Here is a 23754-nt window from a genome sequence, read left to right on the forward strand (position 1 = left end):
CCAAATGGTCCCCATTGCCAGTCTTAGAATGAAATCCACCTCGTAACAGCTACCAACTGATCTGCCCCCAGGGAGAGCTGTTATTCTGTATTTTCCTAGTATTTCCCTTTTGTGACCCTTTGCTAATGTTTATCAATACATCTCTTTTGTGTCTACCAAAGGCCCTGCCTAAAAAGATTGCACTGACAGGATGAAGCAGAAGGCTGCGGGGCTATGGGAGATACATGCATTATCCTATTCATCTTGAAAACGTCCCCATAAGGAAGCTAAGACAGAATTATTATCTTCGTTTTACACAAGAGGAAATGGAGACTCCAAGTAGTCAATTGCTCTGGATAAGATCACATGGCTCTAAACCCACATTCTTGGATATTTTGTTGGGGCTTTTTCCACTAAAAAAAGGAAAGGAAGAAAGGAACAAAAAAGGCTGTCTTTCTTAATTTGATACTATGAATTGTTTAGAAGTTATATTAGAACAGGAATATTCTGGTTTCTTGGCTTTCTGGAATTTCCAGAAGGGTCATTTTTGTCAAGACTTGTAGAGTAACAAGGAATTTGTATGGCCTTGATGTCCTAGAAATAATAAAGAGGTCTAGTGTCTTGGAAACTAGACTCGCCTTTCTTAGGAAGACCACACAACCAAAGTCAGATGAAACCAAAGGGGCCAGATAAAATGATCCAAGAACTATTTTCCCATCACCTGAGAGCATTTTCTATCCAGCAAACATTTACCAAGCTCCTATTTTGTGCCAGGAATTGTGCTCAGGACTGAGGGGTAAAAATGAATCTGAGGAATAGGCAGACACACATATATGTCTCATACCACTTGGTACAGTCTACCCTGGGGTCTAGCAACACACTCATGTGTTTGGGGAATGATGATACTTCAAGGAAATTGGTGGGATATAGAGTCTGAGAAGAGAGGGGAAGGAGAGAGATAAGGCCAGGAACGCAATAATAACAGTGATAATAAAGAATATTTATCTGGCATTTACAGTCTACAAAGCACTTTTACATTTTTTTTCATCTAATCTTCACAATAGCCCTTTGAGAAGTAAACAGAAAAGCAGTTTCTCCCATGTGGGTACCTCTGGGAAACAAGCTCTCCCTAAGCAGCAATATATTCAAAATGCATCCAGTAAGAAATCTACCCATATTATACTACATATTCATTACACTTGTCTTCCTGAATTGCATTTGACAGCTTTTGCCTAGTTTAGGGGTACTCCAATTTATCATGTTTAACCCAAGCAGCACTCCAAAGACTGTCTTATGCTGAAGGTTCCTAATATCACCAACTAAACTCTGAATGCTTTTGAAATCTCCAGCCCTGACTTCTCCACATTCTGCCTCCTCAACCAAATGTGTGTTATCTGTTAAGACACAGCTCCAGTCCTTCCTGTTCTTTTGTTAACCGATCCCCGCCAACGTGGACACCAAGAATTGATATCCTCAACTGGAAAACTCATTTACGCGAATTTCTAAGCAACTCTCCTAACAATGAACTTCCTTCTTAATGAAGTGATTCATACTCTCCGTTCATTCATCCATCCATTCATTCAATAAATTGATTGAATACCCACTGTATACAAGACACACTGCTAGACCTCATGAAGGACTCAACAATAACAAGACATGCTCAAGGTATTTGGAGTCTAATGGGAAAGATAAGATGAGCATGCAGATAACTAACATGTAGGTCAAAGTGATAAGTGAGGCCAGGTGTGGTGGTTCACTCCTGTAGTTTCAGCATTTTGGGAGGCTGAGGCGGGAGGATCACTTGAGCTAGGAGTTTGAGACCAGCCTGGGCAATATGGTGAAACCCCGTCACTACAAAAAAAATACAAAAGTTAGCCAGATGTGGTGATGTGCACCTGTAGTGCCAGCTACTCGAGAGTCCAATGACGGAGGATCATTTCGACCCAGGAGTTTGAGGCTGCAGTGAGCTACGATTGCACCACTGTACTGCAGCTGGGTGACACAATGAGACCCTGTCTCAAAAAAAAAAAAAAAAGTGATAAATGAGAAAAGAGAGTTAGGTTCATACACCCCTTTATTTCTTCAGCAATCATTTTGTATGCATCAATTATGGGAAGGGAACTATGCCAGGTTCTGTCCATATGCTGCCTCATTGAATCCTCAGGACTTGGAGATAGAGGCTCTTAGCTCCATTCTCCAGATGGGGAAGCTAAGGCTCTCCTTATTTAGTTCAAATGGGAGGAACTTCAAGGAGGAAGTTTTTTGGTTGTGTTGGGGTTTCTTTCTTTATTTTATTTTGTTTGCTGTTGTTCAAGTTTGAGGTTTGGGTAGGATTTTCACATTTAAATGGAGGAAGACTTAACATAAAGCCAATGAAGCTTAACCTTCAGGCGTCCTAGCTTACAAGGATTCATTTCAAGGTCCCAGGAAGGGCTGCAGAGCTGCGTTCACATCTCTGTGGATTTTTGTAAGATTTGCCAAAGTGATCTATTTTAGCATTCTTTTTCTTAAAGAGACTGTCCCGAATTGTGTACACTTCAGGTCCCACAGAATCTGGATATGCCTTTGCATTTAAAGATGGAATGAAGCACGTGCAGAAAAAGGGGAACTCACTGAGCAGATGTAGAGGGTGACACGGAGAAAGGTCAGCACACGTTGGGAGGAGTGCGTGTGGCCCCGATGCACAGGAGCAATTCAAGGCTAGAAAGGATGAGGAGATGACTTTCCCAACTCCTGGCCCCAACCACCAGGCTCATCTGCATCTGCCCTCTCCTTTCCACGTCTTGGCAACAGTGAAAGAGGGATCCCTCCTCCTGCACGGCCAACCTCTCCACCCATGTTGGGAGCCCCTCCCCTACAACTTTCCCTATGAATCATTCCCTCTCCTGCCTGAATCTGGAGCTCCACCTGCTTCAGCTCCTCTGGCCCCTTCCTTGATCCCCCTGTTGAAAGAGAAAGAAGTGGGGAGGGAGGGGAGGGAGGAAGGGAAGGAGAGAGGGAGGGGCGGAATGGGAGCGGGAACCTCTTTTGAAGATTGTCCCTCCCCAGATTCAATCCTCTTCTTTTCCTCCACTATTAATGGCTGAAGTTCTTGACAGACCTGGTCTTCACTTCCTGCTTCCACATTCTCACCTTGAACAACTTGTCAACCCAACCTGGATCCTCCCCACACCAGCACCGACTCCTGGGACACGGCTCTTGTCAAGGTCCCTGGATCCTCCCCACACTGGCACCGACTCCTGGGACACGGCTCTTGTCAAGGTCCCTGGATCCTCCCCACACCGGCACCGACTCCTGGGACACTGCTCTTGTCAAGGTCGTTAACAACCTTCTGACTCAGGACAACCAAGAAGTGCTTTTCTGTCCTGATTTTACTTGGTGTCGTGCCTTGGATTACCCACTTCCCTGGGTTTTCCTCCTGCGTCTGTGACTCTTCCTTCTCCGTCTCTGTGGAAGACTTTCCTTCGACGCTGGTGTCCTTTGGCCTTTGTCTCAACCTTTCTGTTTCTGTCTATCTTAATCAGTATTTCTCCTCGTGTGTCTCACAGGCACTGACTCTTAATATGTCCAAACCTGAGCTCACCCTCTCATGCTTCCCCGCCCTCACCCAGAACTGAGACCTGCTTGTCCTATGCTCCCATCCCAGAAAACAGCACCACCACCTGCACGCGTAACCAAGCCAGAGACCCGTGACGTGGGCTTGTCACCTCCTTCTCCCTCACCCTTCACATCAAATAATTGCCAAGACCTCCTCCCTCAGCACCTCAATGCCTCTTACTTCTGTCAACTCTTCATGCCACCATCCCCAATGCCGCAATCCCCCTCTGCCTGAGCTCCTGAAGGGGCTTCATAACCACCTCCCTGCCTCTCTTCTCCCTCTCTCCAATCTTTTCTCCAAACTCCAGATGGAATGATCTTTCTAAAATGCAAATCTATTCATAGCGCTCTCCTGCTTAAACACTTCTATGGCCTCTCACTGCTCAAGATTAAGCCTGAACTCCCAGACAGGTTCTTCCAGTCTGTTGTAATAGAGACCCACTTCCTCCTGTCTTCACATTCCCTCTCACAGGGATGTCTATATTGAACTGCCCACACCCCCTTACCCCTGGGCCTTGCACCTGCTCCATTTGCCTTCCCATCCCACACCCACTCCATCTTTTCTTGCCTCCCTCCTATGCCTTCTTTGGGTGACTTCAAGTGACTTTAGATAAGTCACCTTTTCCAGGAAGCCTTCCCTGACCTCACAGGGGCTCCAGCTGGGCAAGTCCTTAGCACACTGGTGTGACTCCCACCTCCTTTTGGGGTCCTTGAGAGAAGGCACAAGGACTTTGTTGGCAGCACTGTGCGCACAGAGGGGATGCCAATGCCTGGCGCGTGGAGGAATTCGGTGAATACGTGTTGACTAAGTAGTGAGTGAAAGATTGGATGGAGCTAGATCACCCCATGCATTATATGCCAGGCTGGGGAGTTTGTGTTTTATTCTGTAAGTAAAATGGAGCTACTACAGAATTTGGAACGAGGGAATGAGTTGACCTCACCCATGCTTTTGAAAGTTTACTCTGGTTTCTAGAAGAACGAGGTAGGAGACTCTTGCAATGGTCCACGCAGGAGGTAATGAGGCACTGCACTATACACAGGCAGGTAGAAGGCAGACAGAGGAGAAGCAATGCAGAAATCACATTGATGGATCCCATCAACTGATTAGATTTGGGGCGGGGGGAATGGGGGGCATGCACAGAGCAGGGGAAATGGTTGTGGATGGCTCTGGAATTTAAATCTAAAATGGGGCCAGACGTGGTGGCTCATGCCTGTAATCCCAGCACTTTGGGAGGCTGAGGTGGGAGGATCACCTGAGGTCAGGAGTTCAAGACCAGCCTGGCCAACATGGTGAAACTCCATCTCTACTAAAAATACAAAAATTACCCCGGTGTGGTGGCGCACGCCTGTAATCTCAGCTACTCGGGAGGCTGAGGCCGGAGAATCACTGAAACCCAGGAGACGGAGGTTGCAGTGAGCCAGGATCACACCACCGCAGTTCAGCCTGGGCAACAGAGGGAGACTCTGTCTCAAAATAAATAAATAAAATAAAATAAATAAATAAATCTGGAATGGCCAGGATACGATTATTCCCCTACTGCCAACCAACAGAGGGACGGCCTTTGTATCATTTACACTCTGAGACTTTCCAGGAGCCCCCTCAGTTTCTGCCTGGAGCTTCCCTAAGATCTGTACTCTTTGTTTTCTGAAGTTTGAGGACCCAAGACTTCATGCTTCTGCCATAAACCCTTACGTGGAGAGCAAATATTTGCAGAGCATGGAGTAATTATTGTTGTTTTTATGGTTATTTATTCAAACAGAATTTGAATTATAAAATTAACAGTGGCTTGCCCTGGTATCTCATCACACACACAGAGCATAATAACTCCAACCTCACCCCCCCAGGACTTTAAAGAATATCTATGGCAGAAGGTTATGGGTTTGGCTTTTTATTTTGTTCTTCAATCTTCAAAAGTCTCTTCTCACCCTGCCTCGGTGGAGCTGTGTCTTTGCACACCTGTCCTGGGCAGCTGCACCGGCCATCACACGAAGGGACATTACGCCACACTTGCCTAGGAAAAGCAGCCACCGTGCCGGCCAGAGACAGGACCACCAGTCAGGAGGCCTGGCAGGCTCTCCACCAGGTGGAATTGGCAAGAAACTCACGTCTTCTCTGCCGCTTCCCACCAAAGGCAACCTTCAGGGCACAAGGTTAATGTGAACACGATTTGTCATCATGCGGCAGTCTCACCGGGGTTCCTGTGTTCAGCAGCTTCACCGAGCTCAGTATTTCTGAAGCACTTACCCCTGCTGGACAAGCAGTTACTGATGAAAGCAGGAAGAATAAAAATGGGAATGTTTTCCCGAAGTGAAGTGGGACTTGCCTGTGGGTGCTGCACTCACAGGTAATGGATCAGGACACACAAGTGACAGTGTGGACCTGGAGGTCAGACCACCTGGAATCAAAGCCCAGCTCGGCCACTTACTAGTGTCATGATAACCACTTAACCCCTCTACAGCTCAGTTTCCTCATGTGTGAAATGGATATGATAAAAATAACTATTCCCAGGGTTCTGATGAACATTCATTGAAATAATCAACATAAAGAACTTAGCGTTTAGCAGACTGTGGCCCTTAGCTAGTGTGATTTTTCAACCTCCAGACCCCTTTGGTAGAGTAAATAATTCCAATGGTCACCTGTTCCTACGCTGTTTTTAGAGTTTCCCATCCGCATGGGCTGCTGCTGCTGCTTTTTCTGCATTCATGAGATTTTTTTTCTCTCTTGAAAAGAGCTTCCTGCCAGGCGCGGGGGCTCACACTTGTAATCCCAGCACTTTGGGAGGCCAAGGTGGGCAGATCACTTGAGGTCAGGAGTTCGAGACCAGCCTGGCCAACATGGTGAAACCCCGTCCTACTAAAAATACAAAAATTAGCCAGGTGTAGTTGCACATGCCTGTAATCCCAGCTACTCAGGAGGCTGAGGCAGAAGAATCGCTTGAACCTTGGGGGTGGAAGTTTAGCCAAGATCACACCACTGTAATCCAGCCTGGCTACATAGCGAGATCCCATCTCAAAAAAAAGAAAATAAAATAAAAGAGCTTTCAAAATATACCTGCCTCCAGAAATACTCAGTTACAGCTTAGTAACGTGGGCAAATCACGAGGTCAAGAGATGGAGACAAGCCTAGCCAACATGGTGAAACCCCCTCTCTACTAAAAATACACAAATTAGCTGGGGGTGGTGGCGCATGCCTGTAGTCCCAGCTACTCAGGAGGCTGAGGCAGGAGAATTGCTTGAACCCGGGAGGCAGGGGTTGCAGTGAGCTGAGATCGTGCCACTGTGCTCCAGCCTGGGTGACAGTGCGAGACTCTGTCTCAAAAAAATAAAAGAAAAAAGGAAACGCTGTACCCATTAACAGTCACTCTGCATCTCCCACCATCCACCCCACACCCTGGCAACTGCAAATCTGCTTTCTATATCTGTGGATTTGCTGATTATGGATATTTCATATAAACAAAATGCTTCCTGTATTCTTAAGACAAAACCCTTCTCTTCCACGTGGAAGCAGTAAGCTCCGCAGTCAACAGTAGATCTTGGGAATCAGGCCCACCAGGGTCTAAGCCCCAGCTCTGCCACTATGGACTGGATGACAGCAGGTGAATTATCTAACATTTCTACAACTTGCTTTTCTCCTCTAGAAAACAAGGATGATAATCACAAGATCCTCACCCAGGATGTGAGGAATCAATGAGCTGACACTTGTCCGGGGTGCTGTCAGTGATTATTAATATTATTTCCAATTACAGCACACAAGTAATGCAAGCTCATTGAAAAAGATACGGTCAACACAGAAATGCATAAATAAGAAAGTCGAGCCCGGGCATGGTGGCTCACACCTGTAATCCCAGCACTTTGGGAGGCTGAGGCAGGTGGATCACTTGAGGCCAGGAGTCCGAGACCAGCCTGGCCAACATGGTGAAACCCCATCTCTACAAAATACAACAATTAGCCGGATGTGTGTCGCACACCTGTAATCCCAGCTACTGGAGGGAACTGAGGCACAAGAATCGCCTGAACCCAGAAGGTGGAGATTGCAGTGAGCTGAGATGTCGCCACCACACTCCAGCCTGGGTGATGGAGTGAGACTCTGTCTCAAAAAAAAAAGAAAAAAAGAAAAAAGAAAAGAAAAGAAAAGAAAATCGCCCATATCCCCCGACTGTGCTGTGAGTCGAAGGTCTGTCACTGTGGCTCACCTTAGGGCTAGCCAACAACAGCTGCAGCAACAGCGAGTGTTGAGATGCATGGACAGAGCATGGGCTTTGGAGCTGGACAGACCCAAGCCTGCCTCTCTGCCCTGTCACTCTATGGTGACCTCAGACAAGTCACTTAACTGCCCTGAGCCCTGTGTCTTTATCTGTCATGGTTAATGGGAAACATCTCCTTCCTAAGGTTGATGTGAGAATTTAAAAGAGATGAATCCCAGCAATTTGGGAGGCCGAGGCAGGAGAATCGCTTGAGCCTAGGAGTTCGAGGCCAGCCAGGGCAACATAGCAAGAGTCCCCATCTCTACAAAAAACATTTTTTTAATTAGCTGACCATGGTGGTGTGTTCCTGTAGTCCCAGCTAGTTGGGAGGCTAAGGTGGGAGGATTGCTTGAGGCCAGGAAGTCAAGGCTGCAGTGAGTTGTGTTCATGCCACTGTACTCCAGCCTGGGAGACAATGTGAGACCCTGCCATAAATAAATAAATGAATAAATAAGATGTTCAATGTCAAATGCATGACAAATAGTAGGGTCGCAACAGCCAAAGGCATGAGTGGGCCCTGGAGAAGGCAGCACACAAGAAGAGCCATTCAAGTTGCAAGTACCAATCCAAGTGGCTGTGCAGAAACAAGGGAGAAGGTGGGAGTCTCGTGGGGCAGTCAGGATTTCCAGAGATGCCAGAAAGGACTTTGCAGGCAGGGAGAAGGTGCTGAGTGCAGCAGGGCTGTGGGCTGCTTTATTTCCCTCCCTAACCTTCACACTCAGTCGCTCCCATCCCACTAGCTCATTCACTCTTCTCCACATCCCCGTGTTCACAGCAAAGCAGCCTGTGGGTGGTGCAGAAGATGGAGAAGTCGTGAGAATAATAGCAACAATAGCAATAGTAATAGCTGGCATTTTTATGGAGGGTTGCTGTGTGCCAGGCACCAAGCCAACCCCTTTCTCACTTCCTCCTCAACTCCAAGGGGGTGGGGAGGGGGCCGAGGGAGCTTCTGCTATAATAGCCTCTCCGTGAGGACGGGAGACCGCAGAGGGGCTGCTCACATGCTGGCGTGGAGGGATCCCTGGCCCGCACCGGACCAGGGCTCTCCCAGCCACATCGCCTTGGAATCTGAGGGACTTCACGCTTCTGGGAAAAGAACAACAAAGAAGGCATACACAGAGTTTTTGTGCGATTCAGAAAGACTCCAGAGAGTAACAGGCCAGCTTCCCTCTGGTACTGGAAGCTACTCTATGAAACTCAAACTCATAGGCCAAAACTGCATGCTTTTTTCAGAAGGCCAAAGCAAGGCCACCTCAGCTCAGAGTATGCCAAGCTTCAATTAAATGTAAACGGATCCCTTAATGCACAGAAGAGACGAAATAGGGCTGAGGCTGCATGCTGCATTGAGTCCACGTGGCACCAGGGAAGTCTGACCCCTAGGAAAGGGCACGTGCAGATTAGCTGCGGGTGCCCGGAGCATGTAAATAATTGGAAATAATGGGGCTCCAGTAGGTACCATCAAATACATGAATGGGATTGTTCCTAGCACTTCTGTGAGCCACAGATGACTTGCACCATCTCCTTTACTGTGCTGAGTAGGGACAGATGGCAGAAGGAGAGCTGGGCAAAACCAAGTCTCGTCTCCCCACCACTAACTAGCTGTGTGACCTTAGGCCAGGCACTTAACCTCTCTGGGTCTCAATTTCCATGCTTTTATAAGGCTGAGGGAAGCTCAATTCCCTTCTGGCTCTAAAATCCCTCTTCACTCCTTCTCACATGAACTTTTGGAATCGGCCACGGAGGCCAAAGAAGCCGTGGCTGCATGCTGGTCTAGACTGAACAACAGACACCCCAGCAGGCAAAGCCTCGTGCAACATGCCGGGGTGTTCCTGAAATCGTAGAGGTAAATCAGCTGATTGAAAACTGTATCATAAAAGTTATAGAAGTCTCACTCTGTCGCCCAGGCTGGAATGCAGTGGCCCGATCTCAGCTCACTGCAACCTCCACCTCCCGGGTTCCAGCTATTCTCCTGCCTCAGTCTCCTGAGTAGCTGGCATTACAGGAGCACGCCACCACACCCAGCTAATTTTTTATTTTCAGTAGAGACAGGGTTTCACCATGTTAGCCAAGCTGGTCTCGAGCTCCTGACCTCAGGTGATCCGCCCACCTCAGCCTCCCAAAGTGCTGCACCTGGCCCCTTTCATCTGTTTCTTAACTTGATTTTCCACAGGTGGATTTAATAAGCTTCAGAGTCAGCTGATCTAGGTTGGAACCCTGGTTCCTGGAAAAATTACTCTCTGAACTTCAGTTTCCTCACCTGTAAAATGGTGTTAGTGCCTACCTCGAAACTTTGTTAGGGAAGCTAGCAGGAATTTATGTCGAGTGAAGCAGAGTACGTTAAACATGAGGTTCTCGCCTCATATCAGCTTTTTTGCACGATCCTCAAAGCAAAACACATGTTCATGTGTACTTGCCTTTTTCTCTCTGGTCTCTTTTAGGTCCTCCAGGACAGGGAAAATTTTTGTTCTTGGTAAACCCTGTAGTGCTTTGCGCAATGCTTAGTAGAATAAATGAATTCATCAATGAACGAAATTACTCTTTTGTTTTTCCCTAAGGTTCTGGTCTCTTTTAGGTCCTCCAAGATAGGGACAATTGTCATTCTTGGTAAACCCTATAGTGCTCTGCACAATACTTAGTAAAATAAATGAATTCATCAACGAACAAAATTACTCTTTCATTTTTCTCTAAGGTTCTGCCTTCCAGAGTTCACACCATCTCACACTTCATTGTTTCTCCCTTCCTCACAGCCAACATCTCTTCCAGGTGGTAGGTTTAAGTCAGTCTCTGGTCGCCTTTTTTGCAAGTCTTAGAGACTGGCTCTTTCAAAAGAGGATTCCTGACATTTGCATCTTGTGTCAGAACACAAGCATTTGCATACGTGTCTCCTTGGAGAACCTTGAGGCTCCAGACAGCCTGAAGGTAGAAAGTGCTCAGAAGAGCAAGGCAAGCCTCCCCCAGGAGGGTAGGAAGTGGTAGGCACTTACACTTAGTGCCAGCCAACTCCTTAATGTCCCAGCCAACTTCCTGGGATGGCCAGTCCCAGGAAACCACACGTTTTTATGCTCAAGCTCTTAAAACATTGTCATAAGTAAATCAAATTTTTGTCCTGCCCTCTCTGCTTACCAGACCAAGAGCAATGATTATGAATGGCAAGTGGCAAGAAACAGGGTGGAGAAAAACGTCACCAGTGAAGACAGAAATGTGTCTGAGAGAGGTAGGACGGGGGTATCTGCTTTCTCAGGGAAGCTCCAGCTTCTGTTCCACCTCCTGGGAACCTGCCTGTGTGTCCTAATGTCCACCTAGCCCGGATGAGACTGGAGAATCAAATTCATGCTCCTCCCGGCTCTCTCTCGCTTTGCCTGTGGGGGTGTCAAAGCCAGAGAGTGAAGCCATTAAATCAGTGCAACCAGAAAATTCGTGAGCTCAGAGAGGGCTGGTTGCCTGGAAGAATTAGTAAACTTCATGAGGTGAGAACCACATTTCCATTCAGCTCAGTGTTCACAGTGCGAGACAATGCCTCACCCACTCTAAGTGTTTGTTGAGGCAGTGGATGCATAGATGCAGGAATAAACTAGTGAACGAACACATCGCAGCCGGCAGTAAACTCAGCAAGCCCTTCAGGTTCCCTTTAAAGGCGCTAAGACTACCCATTTTGCAGCTTGTTGCTTTCACAGCCTGGGCTACTTAGGGGTAACAGGTGAGAAAATATCTGTTGAAGGTTCCATGACAGTGGAGAGGGCAATGTGTGGGCAGGTCCCAGGAGAAAAAAAATGCTGCAGGTGGGGTGGAGCCAGCCGTGCAGGAAGCAAGTGGGAGAGAAGTAGGAGGTGGGTGCAGCTGAGCGCCCGGGGAAGCCCCTGCAGGAAGGGACGTTGGTCAGGCAGGAGGAAGGAGGAGGAAAGAGCACATCTGTGGTGCCCACGTGGCCACCCAGAGCCCACTATGCCACATAGGCTGTCATTTAATTCTTTCAAGAGCCCTATGAATTCAGTATTATTATCTCAATTTTATGCAGGAGAAAACTGAGGCTCAGAAATAATAAGAAACACAACCAAGGTCAAGAAGCTGGAAAGTGGAAGAGCGTTGGGAATTCAACCAAGGTTTTGCCAATTTCAAAGCCAATAGTCTTTCTATCCTCCTAGCACTGTCTCCTGGGAAAAATTAATGTGAGGGATACGTATCACAATGATACACATCATCCAATGATACCCTGCCTCCACCCTGCCGCCAGCCACCCAGCCCCATCAGTCCCCAAGTCCTGTTGACTTGTTTTTCTAAGTTTGCCTGGGACCCAAACCCTTCTTTCCATCCCTGGCTGGGCTGCTGCCTCAGCCCATTCCTCCATCACCTCTCACCTGGACCACAGCGGTCCTCTCCTGACAGGCCAGACACCCTGCTTGCATCTCACATGGCACATCCACAGCCATAGTGTTCTTTCTGGAGTGCAAAATGAAATGTTTTTCTCCTGCTCTAGGATGAGGCCCAGATTCCCTAGGTCCTGGCCTGGCTGACCAGCCCAGTAGCATCTCTCTTAATTGGATGGTGATCCCCCAAAAGATATGTCCACACCTAACAACTGGACCCTCTGAATGTGACCTCATTTGGAAAAAGGGTCTTTGCAGATGCCATTAAGTTAAAGATCTTGTGATGAGGAGATCATCCTAGATTACCCAGGTGAGCCCTAAATCCAATGACAAGTGTCCTTTAAGAGGCAGAGAGAGACCTGGCGCGGTGGCTCTCACCTGAAATCCTAGCACTTTGGGAGGCCGAGGCGGGAGGATCACTTGAGGTCAGCAGTTCGAAACCAGACTGGCCAACATGGTGAAACCTCGCCTCTACTAAAAATACAAAAATTAGCTGGGTGTGATGGTGGGTGCTTGTAATCCCAGCTACTCGGGAGGCTGAGGCAGAATTGCTTGAACCCAGGAGGCAGAGGCTACAGTGAGCCGAGATCGTGTCACTGCACTCCAGCCTGGGCGATAGAGTGAGACTCCATCACAAAAAAAAAAAAAAAAAAGAGGCAGAAGAGAAGACACAGAGAGTAGGAGACCACATGAAGATGGAAGCAGAGATTGGAATGGTGCAGCCACCAAGAACGCCTGGAGCCACCGGACACTGGAACTTCTGGGGCAAGGGAGAATTCCCGCACGGAGCCTCTGGTGGGAGCATGGCCCTGCCAACTCCTTAATTCTGGGCTTCTTGCTTCCAGAACAATGAGAGAATAAAGGACTGTTGTTAGAAGCCACCCAGTTGCTGGTGATTTGTTTGGCAGCCCTGGGAAATTGATACACCTTTCCCATAGTGCTCTAGTCAGACCCACTGGACTGAGAAAGATCTGACAGTTTCCTCAGATTTGCCCAGTTCTCTGTCTGGTCCTTTGCACGTGCTAATCTCTGCCGAAAACACTGTTCCACCCCCTTATTTACAGGCTGATTCCTCTTCCCCTGCCACATTCTGAAGAATCTTCTCTGGCACATCAGCCAGGTTGGACTCCACTTACAGTGCGGTCCCACTTGCGCTGCACTTCACTTTTATAACACTCGTGATACTTTACAGTCATTTTTGGTTTCATTGTTTCATTGGCTGGTAAGTAAGTTCCATGACGGCAGGAACTGCTGTATCCCCAGGCCCAAGTGTGCAGTAGCCGCTTCATCAACGTTTTCCCTCTACCTTAGTTCTATTTCCACCTCTGGCAAGCTTCCCCCATTATGTGAGGAAAGCCCATTTTTCAGCCGGAAATACAGGAGCGAACCCATGAAAATGGGGTGAGGAGGGCAAACAGAGAATGAAAGAACTTAGTGTCATCTTCAGCCCTGTGCCCAGTCACCCCCGAGGCCAGCGCTGCTCCTGGGCTTCCTAGCCGTGTGAGTTAATAAAGTCTATTCTTTCTTCACACTAGTCTGTGTCTGTTTTCGGTCACTGAAAACAGTGACTGAAAGGATCCTAGCAGAGACGATGCTTCCGCTGCTTGAAAGGTACCAACTCACACGTCCCCATGGCCTTTCTAAGAGAGAGTTGCTGAAATCCCTATGTTAGGGAGGAACTGGGGTTCGAGGGACCCTGTCATGTGCCCAAGCTCTCACTATCGTGAAGTGGGTAAGCCTGGATCTGCACCCCATCCATGCAGCAGGCAGGCAGGAAGATCAACAAAGGCCTGAAGAGAGGCAGCAGCCCAATGTCAGGCCCGAAAGCCCTCCAAATACAAATCACAAGAATTGGAGTGCAGGCCAGGCACAGTGGCTCACGTCTGCAATCCCAGCACTTTGGGAGGTCGAGGTGGGTAGATCATGAGGTCAGGAGTTCAAGACCAGCCTGGCCAACATGGTGAAACCCCGTCTCTACTAAAAATACAAAAATTAGCTGGGCGTGGTGGCACGAACCTGTAATCCCAGCCACTCAGGAGGCTGAGACAGGAGAATCGCTTGAACCCGGGAGGTGGAGGTTGCAGTGAGCCAAGATCGCACCATGGCACTCCAGCCTGGGTGACAGAGCAAGACTCCATCAAAAAAAAAAAAAAAAAAAAATGGAGTACAAACAGCACAACAACAAAACCCATGGTGCCTGAAATGTCCCCCTTTGTTTCCTCCAGAGTCCGTGACACACTGAATCAATGTGTCTCCACGTTGACCTTGAGGACTTAATTCTAATCAGGAGCTTCGTTCAATCTCTTAAAAGTCTGATTCTGATTATTTTGCATCCTTAGTGATGGGACCATGAGTACTTAAAGAGTGATGAGCCACACGTCCAGACAATCTGTGTTTAGCATTTATTTATTTATTTATTTATTTATTTATTTTATTTTTGGAGACAGGGTCTTGCTCTGTCGCCCAGGCTGGAGTGCAGTGGCTCCAACTCAGCTCACTGCAGCCTCAACATCCCAGGTTCAAGCGATCCTCCCACCTCAACCTGCTGAGTAGCTGGGACTACAGGTGCACACCACCACACCTGTCTAATTTTGTTTTTTGGCTTTTGGCTTTTTTTTGTAAAGACGAAGTTTCACTATGTTACCCAGGTTGGTCTTGAGCTCCTGGGCTCAAATGATCCTCCTGCCTCAGCCTCCCAAAGTGCTGAGATTACAGGCATAAGCCACACAGCCCAGCCTGTGTCTGCCATTTAAAACAAACTGTGGGCCAGGTGTAGTGGCTCACGCCTGTAATCCTAGCACTTTGGGAGGCCGAGGCGGGCAGATCACCTGAGGTTGGGAGTTCAAGACCAGCGTGACCAACATGGAGAAATCCCTTGGAGAAACCCCGTCTCTATTAAAAATACAAAATTAGCCAGGCGTGGAGGTGTATGCCTGTAATCCCAGCTACTAGGGAGGCTGAGGCAGGAGAATCACTTGAACCCAGGAGGCGGAGGTTGCGGTGAGCCAAGATTGCACCATTGCACTCCAGCCTGGGCAACAAGAGCAAAAATTCCATCTCAAGAAAAAACAAAAACAAAAAACTGTGTGCGACTGGGCATGGTGGCATGCACTTGTAATCCCATCTACTCAGGAGGCTGAGGCAGGAGGATCACTTGAGCCCAGGAGTTCAAGGTTACAGTGAACTATGATCACACCACTGCACTCCAGCCTCGGTGACAGAACAAGAGTCCATTTCTAAAAATACAAAACAAAAGTTAAAAAAAATTTAAATAAATAAAAAACGAAACAGCGGTTCTCTGCTCTTGGTTCAGGAAAGCCAGGTCTCCCAGCGGCTGCAAGGAGGGACCTTCTAAGGGACAGCTTCATTTTCAGACAGTGGCACTGAAAGCACAGGAGAAGGGGAGTGTGACGGTGTCAGTAGCCGGTACCCTGGCTGATGCTCCCGGGTGCTCAGTCTCAGAAGGCCTGGTTCCCATTAACCTGCACTGATGCTCTCAACTCCTCCATGCCCTCGCCTTCTAGATTCCGGTGTTTCTAGGTGGAGAACACACATTCCACACCTGCTGTGAATACAGAGCTCTTCAGCGACACAAGTCTCCTTCCTCCGTCCCGAACACGGGCATCTGGATCAGTATTAAATAGCTGAAGGGTCAGCTCAGCAATTGAGTCCCCATGGCCTCCGCAGCATGGATCAAGTAAGGGTTTCAGAAAAATGTATGTGAACATGCTCCAAGACTGTAAGGTCATAAGGGAAGAAGATGAGATAAGCCAAGTTGAGTGAAAAGTAATTAATATTTTACTGTACTTTTTATTTCACTTAACCATTTGGCCATGGGTTAGAAATGAACTCTGGAAACACCAAAAGGGAGAATATACTATTCTCACTTCCAAAGAAATAATATTTTCTCCTCATTTCCCTTTAATTTTCGTTGAGAAATGTAAAGAGCCCCCATTGCTTCGTCAGCTCAGCACCAGCCGCATTCTGGGGAACTGTCTCCCCTGCTCCCGTGCCCCCTGTGCATATGCGGTGCCTTTGATATGGCACCATGGGAGACTAACTTTTGCTACAACAGGCCTCGCCCTTGGCACCGACCATTGGTCAAGAGGTGGGCACCTGATCCAAACGGGCCAATCAGAGCCCTCCCCCCAGGATTTGGGAACTGCAACTGACAAAAGAAGTCAGTCTCTCTCTGGGTGTCTGAAAATGAAGGCATGTAAATGCAGAAGCAGTTGGCAGCCCTGTTCCACCATGTGGACTGAGGAATAGAAAATGCCAATCAGCAGAAAGAGAATCAGAGGCAAGGAGAGGAGAGCAAATCCAGACGGCATTTGAGCTTCTAGTTCTAGCTGCTTGCAAGGCCTAGCCATATTCCTCTTTTGGATTCCATTGAATCCAAGTAGCCTTATAATAAAATTCTTTTTTGGCTTAAACTCACTTAAGTTGGAGTTCTCTTCCTTGCAACCAAAGAGTTTTAACTAATATGAGAACATAGTCCTATTTCAGTCTCGCTTACATGCTAATCTTAAATTCCTCAACCATTTTACTTTGTGACTTCAAAATGAAAAAAAAAAAGTGAAAATATTTGAGTTAGACTCTTATGCAAATTAGACTGCAATCATTCTCTTGGACTGTTTCTTCACAGAACACTGGTAGCGTTTTGCTCCATGCTGGAATGGATTAAGTACAAGCTAGAAATATAAAAAATGACTAGGTTGGTGGTGTGGCTGTCCATGGTGGATTGTGGCATTTTTATGATTGTCACTAGAAATTTGATTTTCTCTCATTTTAAAGTCCATTTGCAATTGTGTTGTGTTCTCTTTTGACAACGTACCGAAGTCAAATGATCTCTGATCTTTAGGCCTATCAGCATCCCCTTGGACACTCCACATCCCATGAACCACATCCAAAAGCGATGGTCCTTGGTGTGCCACTTCCTGTTGAAGCTGCCTGTCTACCAGAATTAGCCTTTTCAAAGGCAAGGCCCTGTCAGGGAAGGTGACGGGGAGCTGTCCAACCAAGACGCTGTGAAGCAGCTGAACAAAGAGAAAACCACTCTGCAAGACTCATAGGAATGACTCCTTAGGAGTCATTCTTTCTAATCGACAGCAGCAAAAACAAAGGTGATATTGCCTCATCATCTTTCTTAAAGGTAGGTGTTTAACATTTTTAAAATCCATGGAACTGGGCTGGGTTTGGTGGCTCATGCCTGTAATCCTAGCACATTTGGAGAACGAGGAGGGCAAATCGCTTGAGCCCAGGAGTTTGAGACCAGCCTGGGCAACATGGCAAAACTCTGTTTCTACAAAAAAAAAAAAAAAAATTAGCCAAGAAGCGCACGCCTGTTGTCCCAGCTACTCAGGAGGCTGAGATGGGAGGATGACTTGGGCTGGGAGTTCAAGGCTGCAGTGAGCTACAATTGCACCACTGAGCTCCAACCTAGGTGACAGAGCAAGACCCTATCTCAAAACAAAACACACAAAACAAAACATGGAACTAGACAAGCTCTTGCCTAATATCTACTTAGGATCTCTCAGATTTCTCCTATTAAAAAATACAAATAACGCAAAAGCCACTAGACTTGAGCGAAGACAAGGAAGCGTGTGTCTAGCACATGGCCAGCATGCGTGGGCATAACTGTAGTTAGATATTAAAACCCAAAGGCTGGTGGAAACAGCAGCCCGGTCCGTGCCCTCCCTTATCAGAGTGAGTGTGCCTTTGATCCCAATGAGCCTCAGAAGCTTGAGCAGTATATTAGTCATCATTTCTACTCTAATTAGAAAAGATTTCTTTGTTCCCAGCCCAAGTTCAATCAGCATTTCTGTTAAACGGCAAAAAAAAAAAAAAAAAAAAAAAAAATAGACTTGGAAAAACATTCGAGTCATTTGGCCCAAAAGTTTTATTTTAAAGATGAAGAGATGAACTCACTTGTTCAAGACTGCACAGCTGGTTATCAGAGAACTTGAGGGCAGAACTCATGTCACTCCTCACTCCTAGTTCCAGGTTCTTAGAAACAAGCACTTTTCAGAAAGTGCTCAGGCCCTCAACCCAAACCTCATTGCTCCTGGACAACCCTGCAGGTGTAGAAGCTTTAGATGTCTAAGAAATCAAGGGCACTGGCTTTTCTGCATTCTCTAGGGAGAAAGTTCCAAGGCGCTGGGGAGCCAGGGCAGCAGGGTTTTCAAAGGCCTGCAGCGGGAGCCCTGCTCACAGGGATGCCGTCCAGATGTCCTCATGTCCCCTCTGCACATGAAAGCCTCACACTGCTCCCGTCCCCTCCAGTCCCCCCTGCCTCCCACAGCAGCAGAGCTGCACGAGGCTTCCCTCAGCCCCGGGGCACACATTCAGAACACCTAGGAACGCCGCTGGGAACTCCCGCCTGAAAGGACAGGCTGCCCGCTGCAAGGCGCTGAGATGGATGCAGGGACCTGCCCTTTTCCTCCGTCCGCGGGTTGCCTCCACTGGTCATTTGCTGTGGCAGGGCAGAAGAAAACAGTGAAATCGCAGGGCACACAGAAGTCAAACAGACACATAACCACACTCAGAGGAGAGGACCCAACTGCTAAGCAGCTTAAGTGGGAAAGTGAGAAAAGCATGGGGTTTTCACATAGCAGGTGGAGTTCGATGCAAACCATCCGGAGCGTCTTGCTAATCATTAGCAATGGCACCTTTGTTCGGTTTCAAGGACTGCAGTTTCAGGGGCAGTGTTCCCCCTTGAGAAAGAGGCAGTAAAAACAATATACATTTGTTTAAGCTTAGGATGTGAAACACACTGATGTCATGTCTCCTTGGCTTTCCAGGTGAAGGATTGCAGTGTCACCTTTAGGATCCCTCGCCTGAAGTCAGGACTCACCTGAGCAGAATGATGGCTTCTCAGTGAATCCCACTTCCCACTTGCATTTCCAGAGACGAGTCTGGTTCCTCTAGATTCACACACACATAAAGAAATAGTTATCCTTTTCCTTGGCCCTGATCTCCCACTGAACAATGCCTGGGATATGTGGGTTTTGGAGTGTCTATCAGGAAGGATGTGTGGAGGATTTCTCGACCCCTATTATTTTCCTTTCTGTGTACAAGGCATGTGTCGGTTGCTACCTGAGCAGAGGTGGCAGCTCCATATAGGCTGGCTAAGAGAAGAAAACTGTTCTCACTCAGATTCTATAAATTACTCGCATTCTCACTTTAATATCAAGTATGATATATATTAGAGTGCATGGTTTTGGCTAGAATCAATTTGGAAGGCTGTCAAATAAAACACAAAATGGGAAAATAAATCCAAAGGAAAATTGATGACATGATTTTACTCCCATTACATTCCACTTAACAAATGCATATGTTTTACAATATCTTTAATAATAATTATTAAACATAGTAAAATACTTCCAAACTTGGCTCATTGCATAATTGTACTTCGAGTGAAAAAAAAATTATCTGAAGTCTTGTCAATATGCCACTTCCTCCTCCCCCAGCTTTTAACAGAAGCAGCCTCCAGTGGAATAATCCAAGCTGTGTTCAAGAAGTTGGCAAGTAGGTCCAATTAAATGTGGTTTTACTGTATTCTGGCGTTTGCATATCTAGTTTGCCAAGAAGTAATCTTTCACAAAAAAAAAAAAAAAGAAAGAAAAAGAAAAAGAAAAAAAAATCTGTACTGGCCCAGACACAGCCTGGATGGTGCAATGCTTCACATAACTTTACCCCATGACTAAGATAATCGTTTTTTCTTAAATAGCTGTGGAAAACGTATCATACATCCATCATACTCCTATATGAATCACAGAACACCATCCTTTATGGAGCTTCTTACATTTATGCATGACAAACTGAAATTCATCTTCATAGCTCTGTTTATTTTAATTATTAAACTCAAAAGGGGTTAGCTTTTAGCCACCTGAGCTTGATGTATTTATTCAGGTGTACTCCAGTTGGATTATCTGAACAAGGCTATAAATGATCCTATTGACTATTAAAGACCGACCTGTCAAAGCTGCAGTCATACACATTCACAACCCTGGCTACCTGAAACTCAGAGGATAAAATGCTTCTCTAAGCTTTGCCAATGAAATCCCGGGCAGTTCTTTCCTGATGTCTTACACACCCTTGATCCCTTAAGGAGGAGCTGACTTGCCTAGCCCCTTCCAGCTAACCGCGGCTCTACATGAACGATCAGCCGTATCCAAAGTCCAGATGGAAAGCTGTCAATAAAGAGACTCCTTCCACTCTGCCTACTACATGATTCATCCCTGGCGTGAAGACAGGCCCGGAGATGGCCCCACCACCCCGACTCCCATAGGTGAGCCAGGAGAGAAGCACAGGTGCCCACTCCCCAAGTCAGCAGGGAGGAATCAGGTCAGAAAGTGCTGGAAAACACACAACCTGGCCTTTGTTAGAAACCATCATGAGCTCATTAAAAACACATGCAGAAATGGTTAAACAAAATTCTCTAAACCTTTTACAAAATTGCCAGTCTATTAGAAGGACTGAGCTCACAGCAAACTCTCCCTTCCAATGTGTGCAATGGAGCAGCTAATGTCCTTTGGACTCTTGTCTATGGCATCAAGCAGAGGGAAGCTTGGGGCGGGGGGTTGTTTGTTTTTGGTTCTTGTTGTTGTTTTTTAACTTTTTTTAGAGACCAAACTATGAAATATATCAACCAAAAGAATTATTTCACCAAACATGAATTATTATAGTCATTGCCTTAAAAAACTTACGAAAATTACAAAATAAAAAGGGAGATTTGGGTCATTATAGCAAGGGGAGAAAGAAAGAGAAAACTAGATGACGGTGGCTCGAATGCTTGTGTGAGGTGGCATTGCATCAAAGAGCAAAGTGGACACGCTGAATGCGGATTCTGAAGGCATCCAGTACGTGGCCCTGTTACGTGAAAAAGTTGGATCGTAAGTTTGACCCGTGCAATATTTACCCAAAGTTTTCTTGTAAGCAGCATTGCACATAGCAGCATTGCATTCCAGTGCACTGTGGCCTTTCACCAGGTGCCTTTTTCTCCAAATGGATTTATTCGCTGTGATACAGTATAGCCATAGATTTTCATTACACCACAACGTGGGCTGCACCTGCACATAAAAGAGCACATAGATGAGGCGAGGCCTGAGATTCAGATGCTCTGAGCTGGGCTATGGCATGGGCCACCTTCTCATGGTGAGAGTGGAGTAAATCATTTAAATCTCCGGGTAAATCATTTTAATATGTGTGCCTCCCCGGGGAGCTGTGCCTGTTTGTTATTATATATATTAATCATACTTTTAAAAATACTTATGATACAAGAGTAAACAGGAACCAAAGCTTTCAGTCTTGATTTCTTCAGCCTGAAGGGAAAAAATATCTGTATCCAACTTAGCCTTTGGACTAGTTAATCAGATAGAGATTTGAAAGGGCTTTGAGAGATTTGGGATTTGAGAAAAGAATCACAAGTACAATGTAAGTGATATGAGATGTGCATAGCTAAACATGTACATACCTACAAAACCCACCTGAGGATGCGGAATCTTTTTCATTACTATGGTATTTTAATTTTCACATTCCATGCAGAAACTGCTTTCCTGCTTAATACTGAAATAAACTTGAAACTATCAGTGCTTGGTGAATTTAAATCACAAAAACCCACATTGAAAAAAGTCCACCTTGCTAGGAAGGCTTTAGGATAAGGAAAAATTTCACCTTAGTGCAAAAAAAAAAATTATTATTGTAATAGTGAGGTCACCTCAAATTTGCATAGCATCTTTCCTCTGAAAGCTTAATGCTTTTGCATATTCATTTTCATGTTATTCTAAAGAAAAACGTGACACGGGTATGACTATGCTGGTCTTACAAATGGAGAAATGAAGGTATCAGGGTGGGTTTCCTCGGGTGTTGCATTGATAGATCTTCCCCAACTTTCTCTTGAGCCTTCTTTCCAGTAGATGATGCTGAGAGGAGGTGAGAAACAGTCCAAGAAACCAAGGCCAATTTTTAGATTAAGTGGAAAAATATTCAATTCTCCCATTTCAGCAGCAAACAAGTTTTGAGGATCCCGTTTGGCTGCCGCCCTCGGTCCATGTTTCATCTCTCCCTTCTGCACGTCCAGCAACAGCTCTGACAACCCTGCAGTGACTAGCTGCAAGGAGCAGTGCCTCGTTGTGGTTGAACAAATAACATGTTTTGGAAACCCAAGCAACCCTTTCGTAGCTGGAAGCAGAGAGGGAGAGCGTGTCGGTCAGGAGGATCCTGACAGGGTTTTAGCTCTTGGTGAGCCGGAAGGAGATGGGCCAAAACATGTCCTCTTTGACACCATCAGAGAACGTTCTGCTGTATGTATTTTTTCAACAGTTGATAGGGTCAAAGTCAGGAAAAGAAATAGTATCATTCCAATCTTAGATTCCATTGGTAAACATAGATCACAGACAATGGTACATGTAATCATGGTAAATAGATATTTGCATAATGCAAATTTTATCACTTAGGCATAACCAGAATGTTGATTTCAGATTCAGACTTGATCAAAGATGTGCCCAGAGCAAGGAATTCAGCCTTTGTGTGCCTCTAAACAGAGAAAAATTCATCTATAAAATGATAGATACCAAAGGTTTGGGGAAGGTACGAAATGTTTGTAAAGAGCTTTGAGCTGCTTCACCTCCCCATGCCTGCTCCTCCACTTTCAGGATGAATGAACCGGAAGTCACTGTTGCCCCTTCCAGCTGTAAGTTTTTGTGATTTTCAATCACTCTCTGTGGAAAAGCATGTGATGCAGCAGTCTGTAAGCGGGGATGATCAGACATATACTGTAGGTCTACAAATAATGGAAAACAATTGGGCCATTCTGGCCACTGGATTTTTATAATTTTAATAACAGAATTAGTTCATTATTTCAAAAGGGACCAGGCCAGAATGCAAATTTTAAAATTCAGGATACAGATGTAAGCTTGGAATTGTTTTTGGTTAGAAGGCTTAAACGTCCTGTTATGTTAGGAGGGAGAAAAAAAGCATATACGTACTACTAAATAAGAATAACAATAGGAGGATTGATCGCCTTAGTCTTTGAGGGTGTTACTTGACTGACTTTTAAACAGAAACACTCCAATCATTTAAAATCCTTCCATCCTGGTCAAGCCTACAAACCGCCTGTCATACTTTGACTAAAATATTATTTTTACTGCAAGATAAGCACCTTTACAAAGCAAAGTGAATACATGATGACAAACCCTCCTTTCCTCCCCCTTTTGCACTGAAGTGATTCTAGTACTGCTTTGAGGCATCCCTCAAGTAAAATAACATATAAATAGAATGTGAGAAATCACCACATTTTCTAGACTTCACACTTACTATGAAAAGCAAAACTTCATTGTGACCCAACATATTCCCTAATTTATTTTTTTCCTTTAACCTAAGGATTTCATCCAATTCGATGTCGTTTATTGTCATGAGCCCCTGGAAAATGCCTCAGCTCTTTCATCTGCATGCTCAGCCCTCCCTCAGTGGGAATATGCAGTTTGCTGGTACCCAGTGGTAAATAGGGCCCATTTCAAATACAGTGTTCATTTTAAATTTGTTTCGATTTTTTCAGAATGGTAGAAAGT

General features: G+C 46.1%; 1 protein-coding gene across 1 annotated transcript; it reads right to left on the reverse strand.

Annotated features, from left to right (window-relative positions):
• Positions 1–18065: 18065 nt before the first annotated feature.
• LOC134739949 (uncharacterized) lies at positions 18066–22312 on the reverse strand. The gene is made up of 2 exons (XM_063668475.1): positions 22011–22312; positions 18066–21255 (listed from the first exon to the last, which is right to left on the reverse strand). Exons 1-2 carry the CDS (start codon positions 22242–22244, stop codon positions 20956–20958), a joined length of 534 nt encoding a protein of 177 aa, XP_063524545.1. The 5' UTR covers positions 22245–22312; the 3' UTR covers positions 18066–20955.
• Positions 22313–23754: the final 1442 nt, after the last annotated feature.

This window comes from Pongo pygmaeus, chromosome 1 (assembly GCF_028885625.2).
Source record: "Pongo pygmaeus isolate AG05252 chromosome 1, NHGRI_mPonPyg2-v2.0_pri, whole genome shotgun sequence".
In the NCBI taxonomy this organism is placed as follows: domain Eukaryota; kingdom Metazoa; phylum Chordata; class Mammalia; order Primates; family Hominidae; genus Pongo; species Pongo pygmaeus.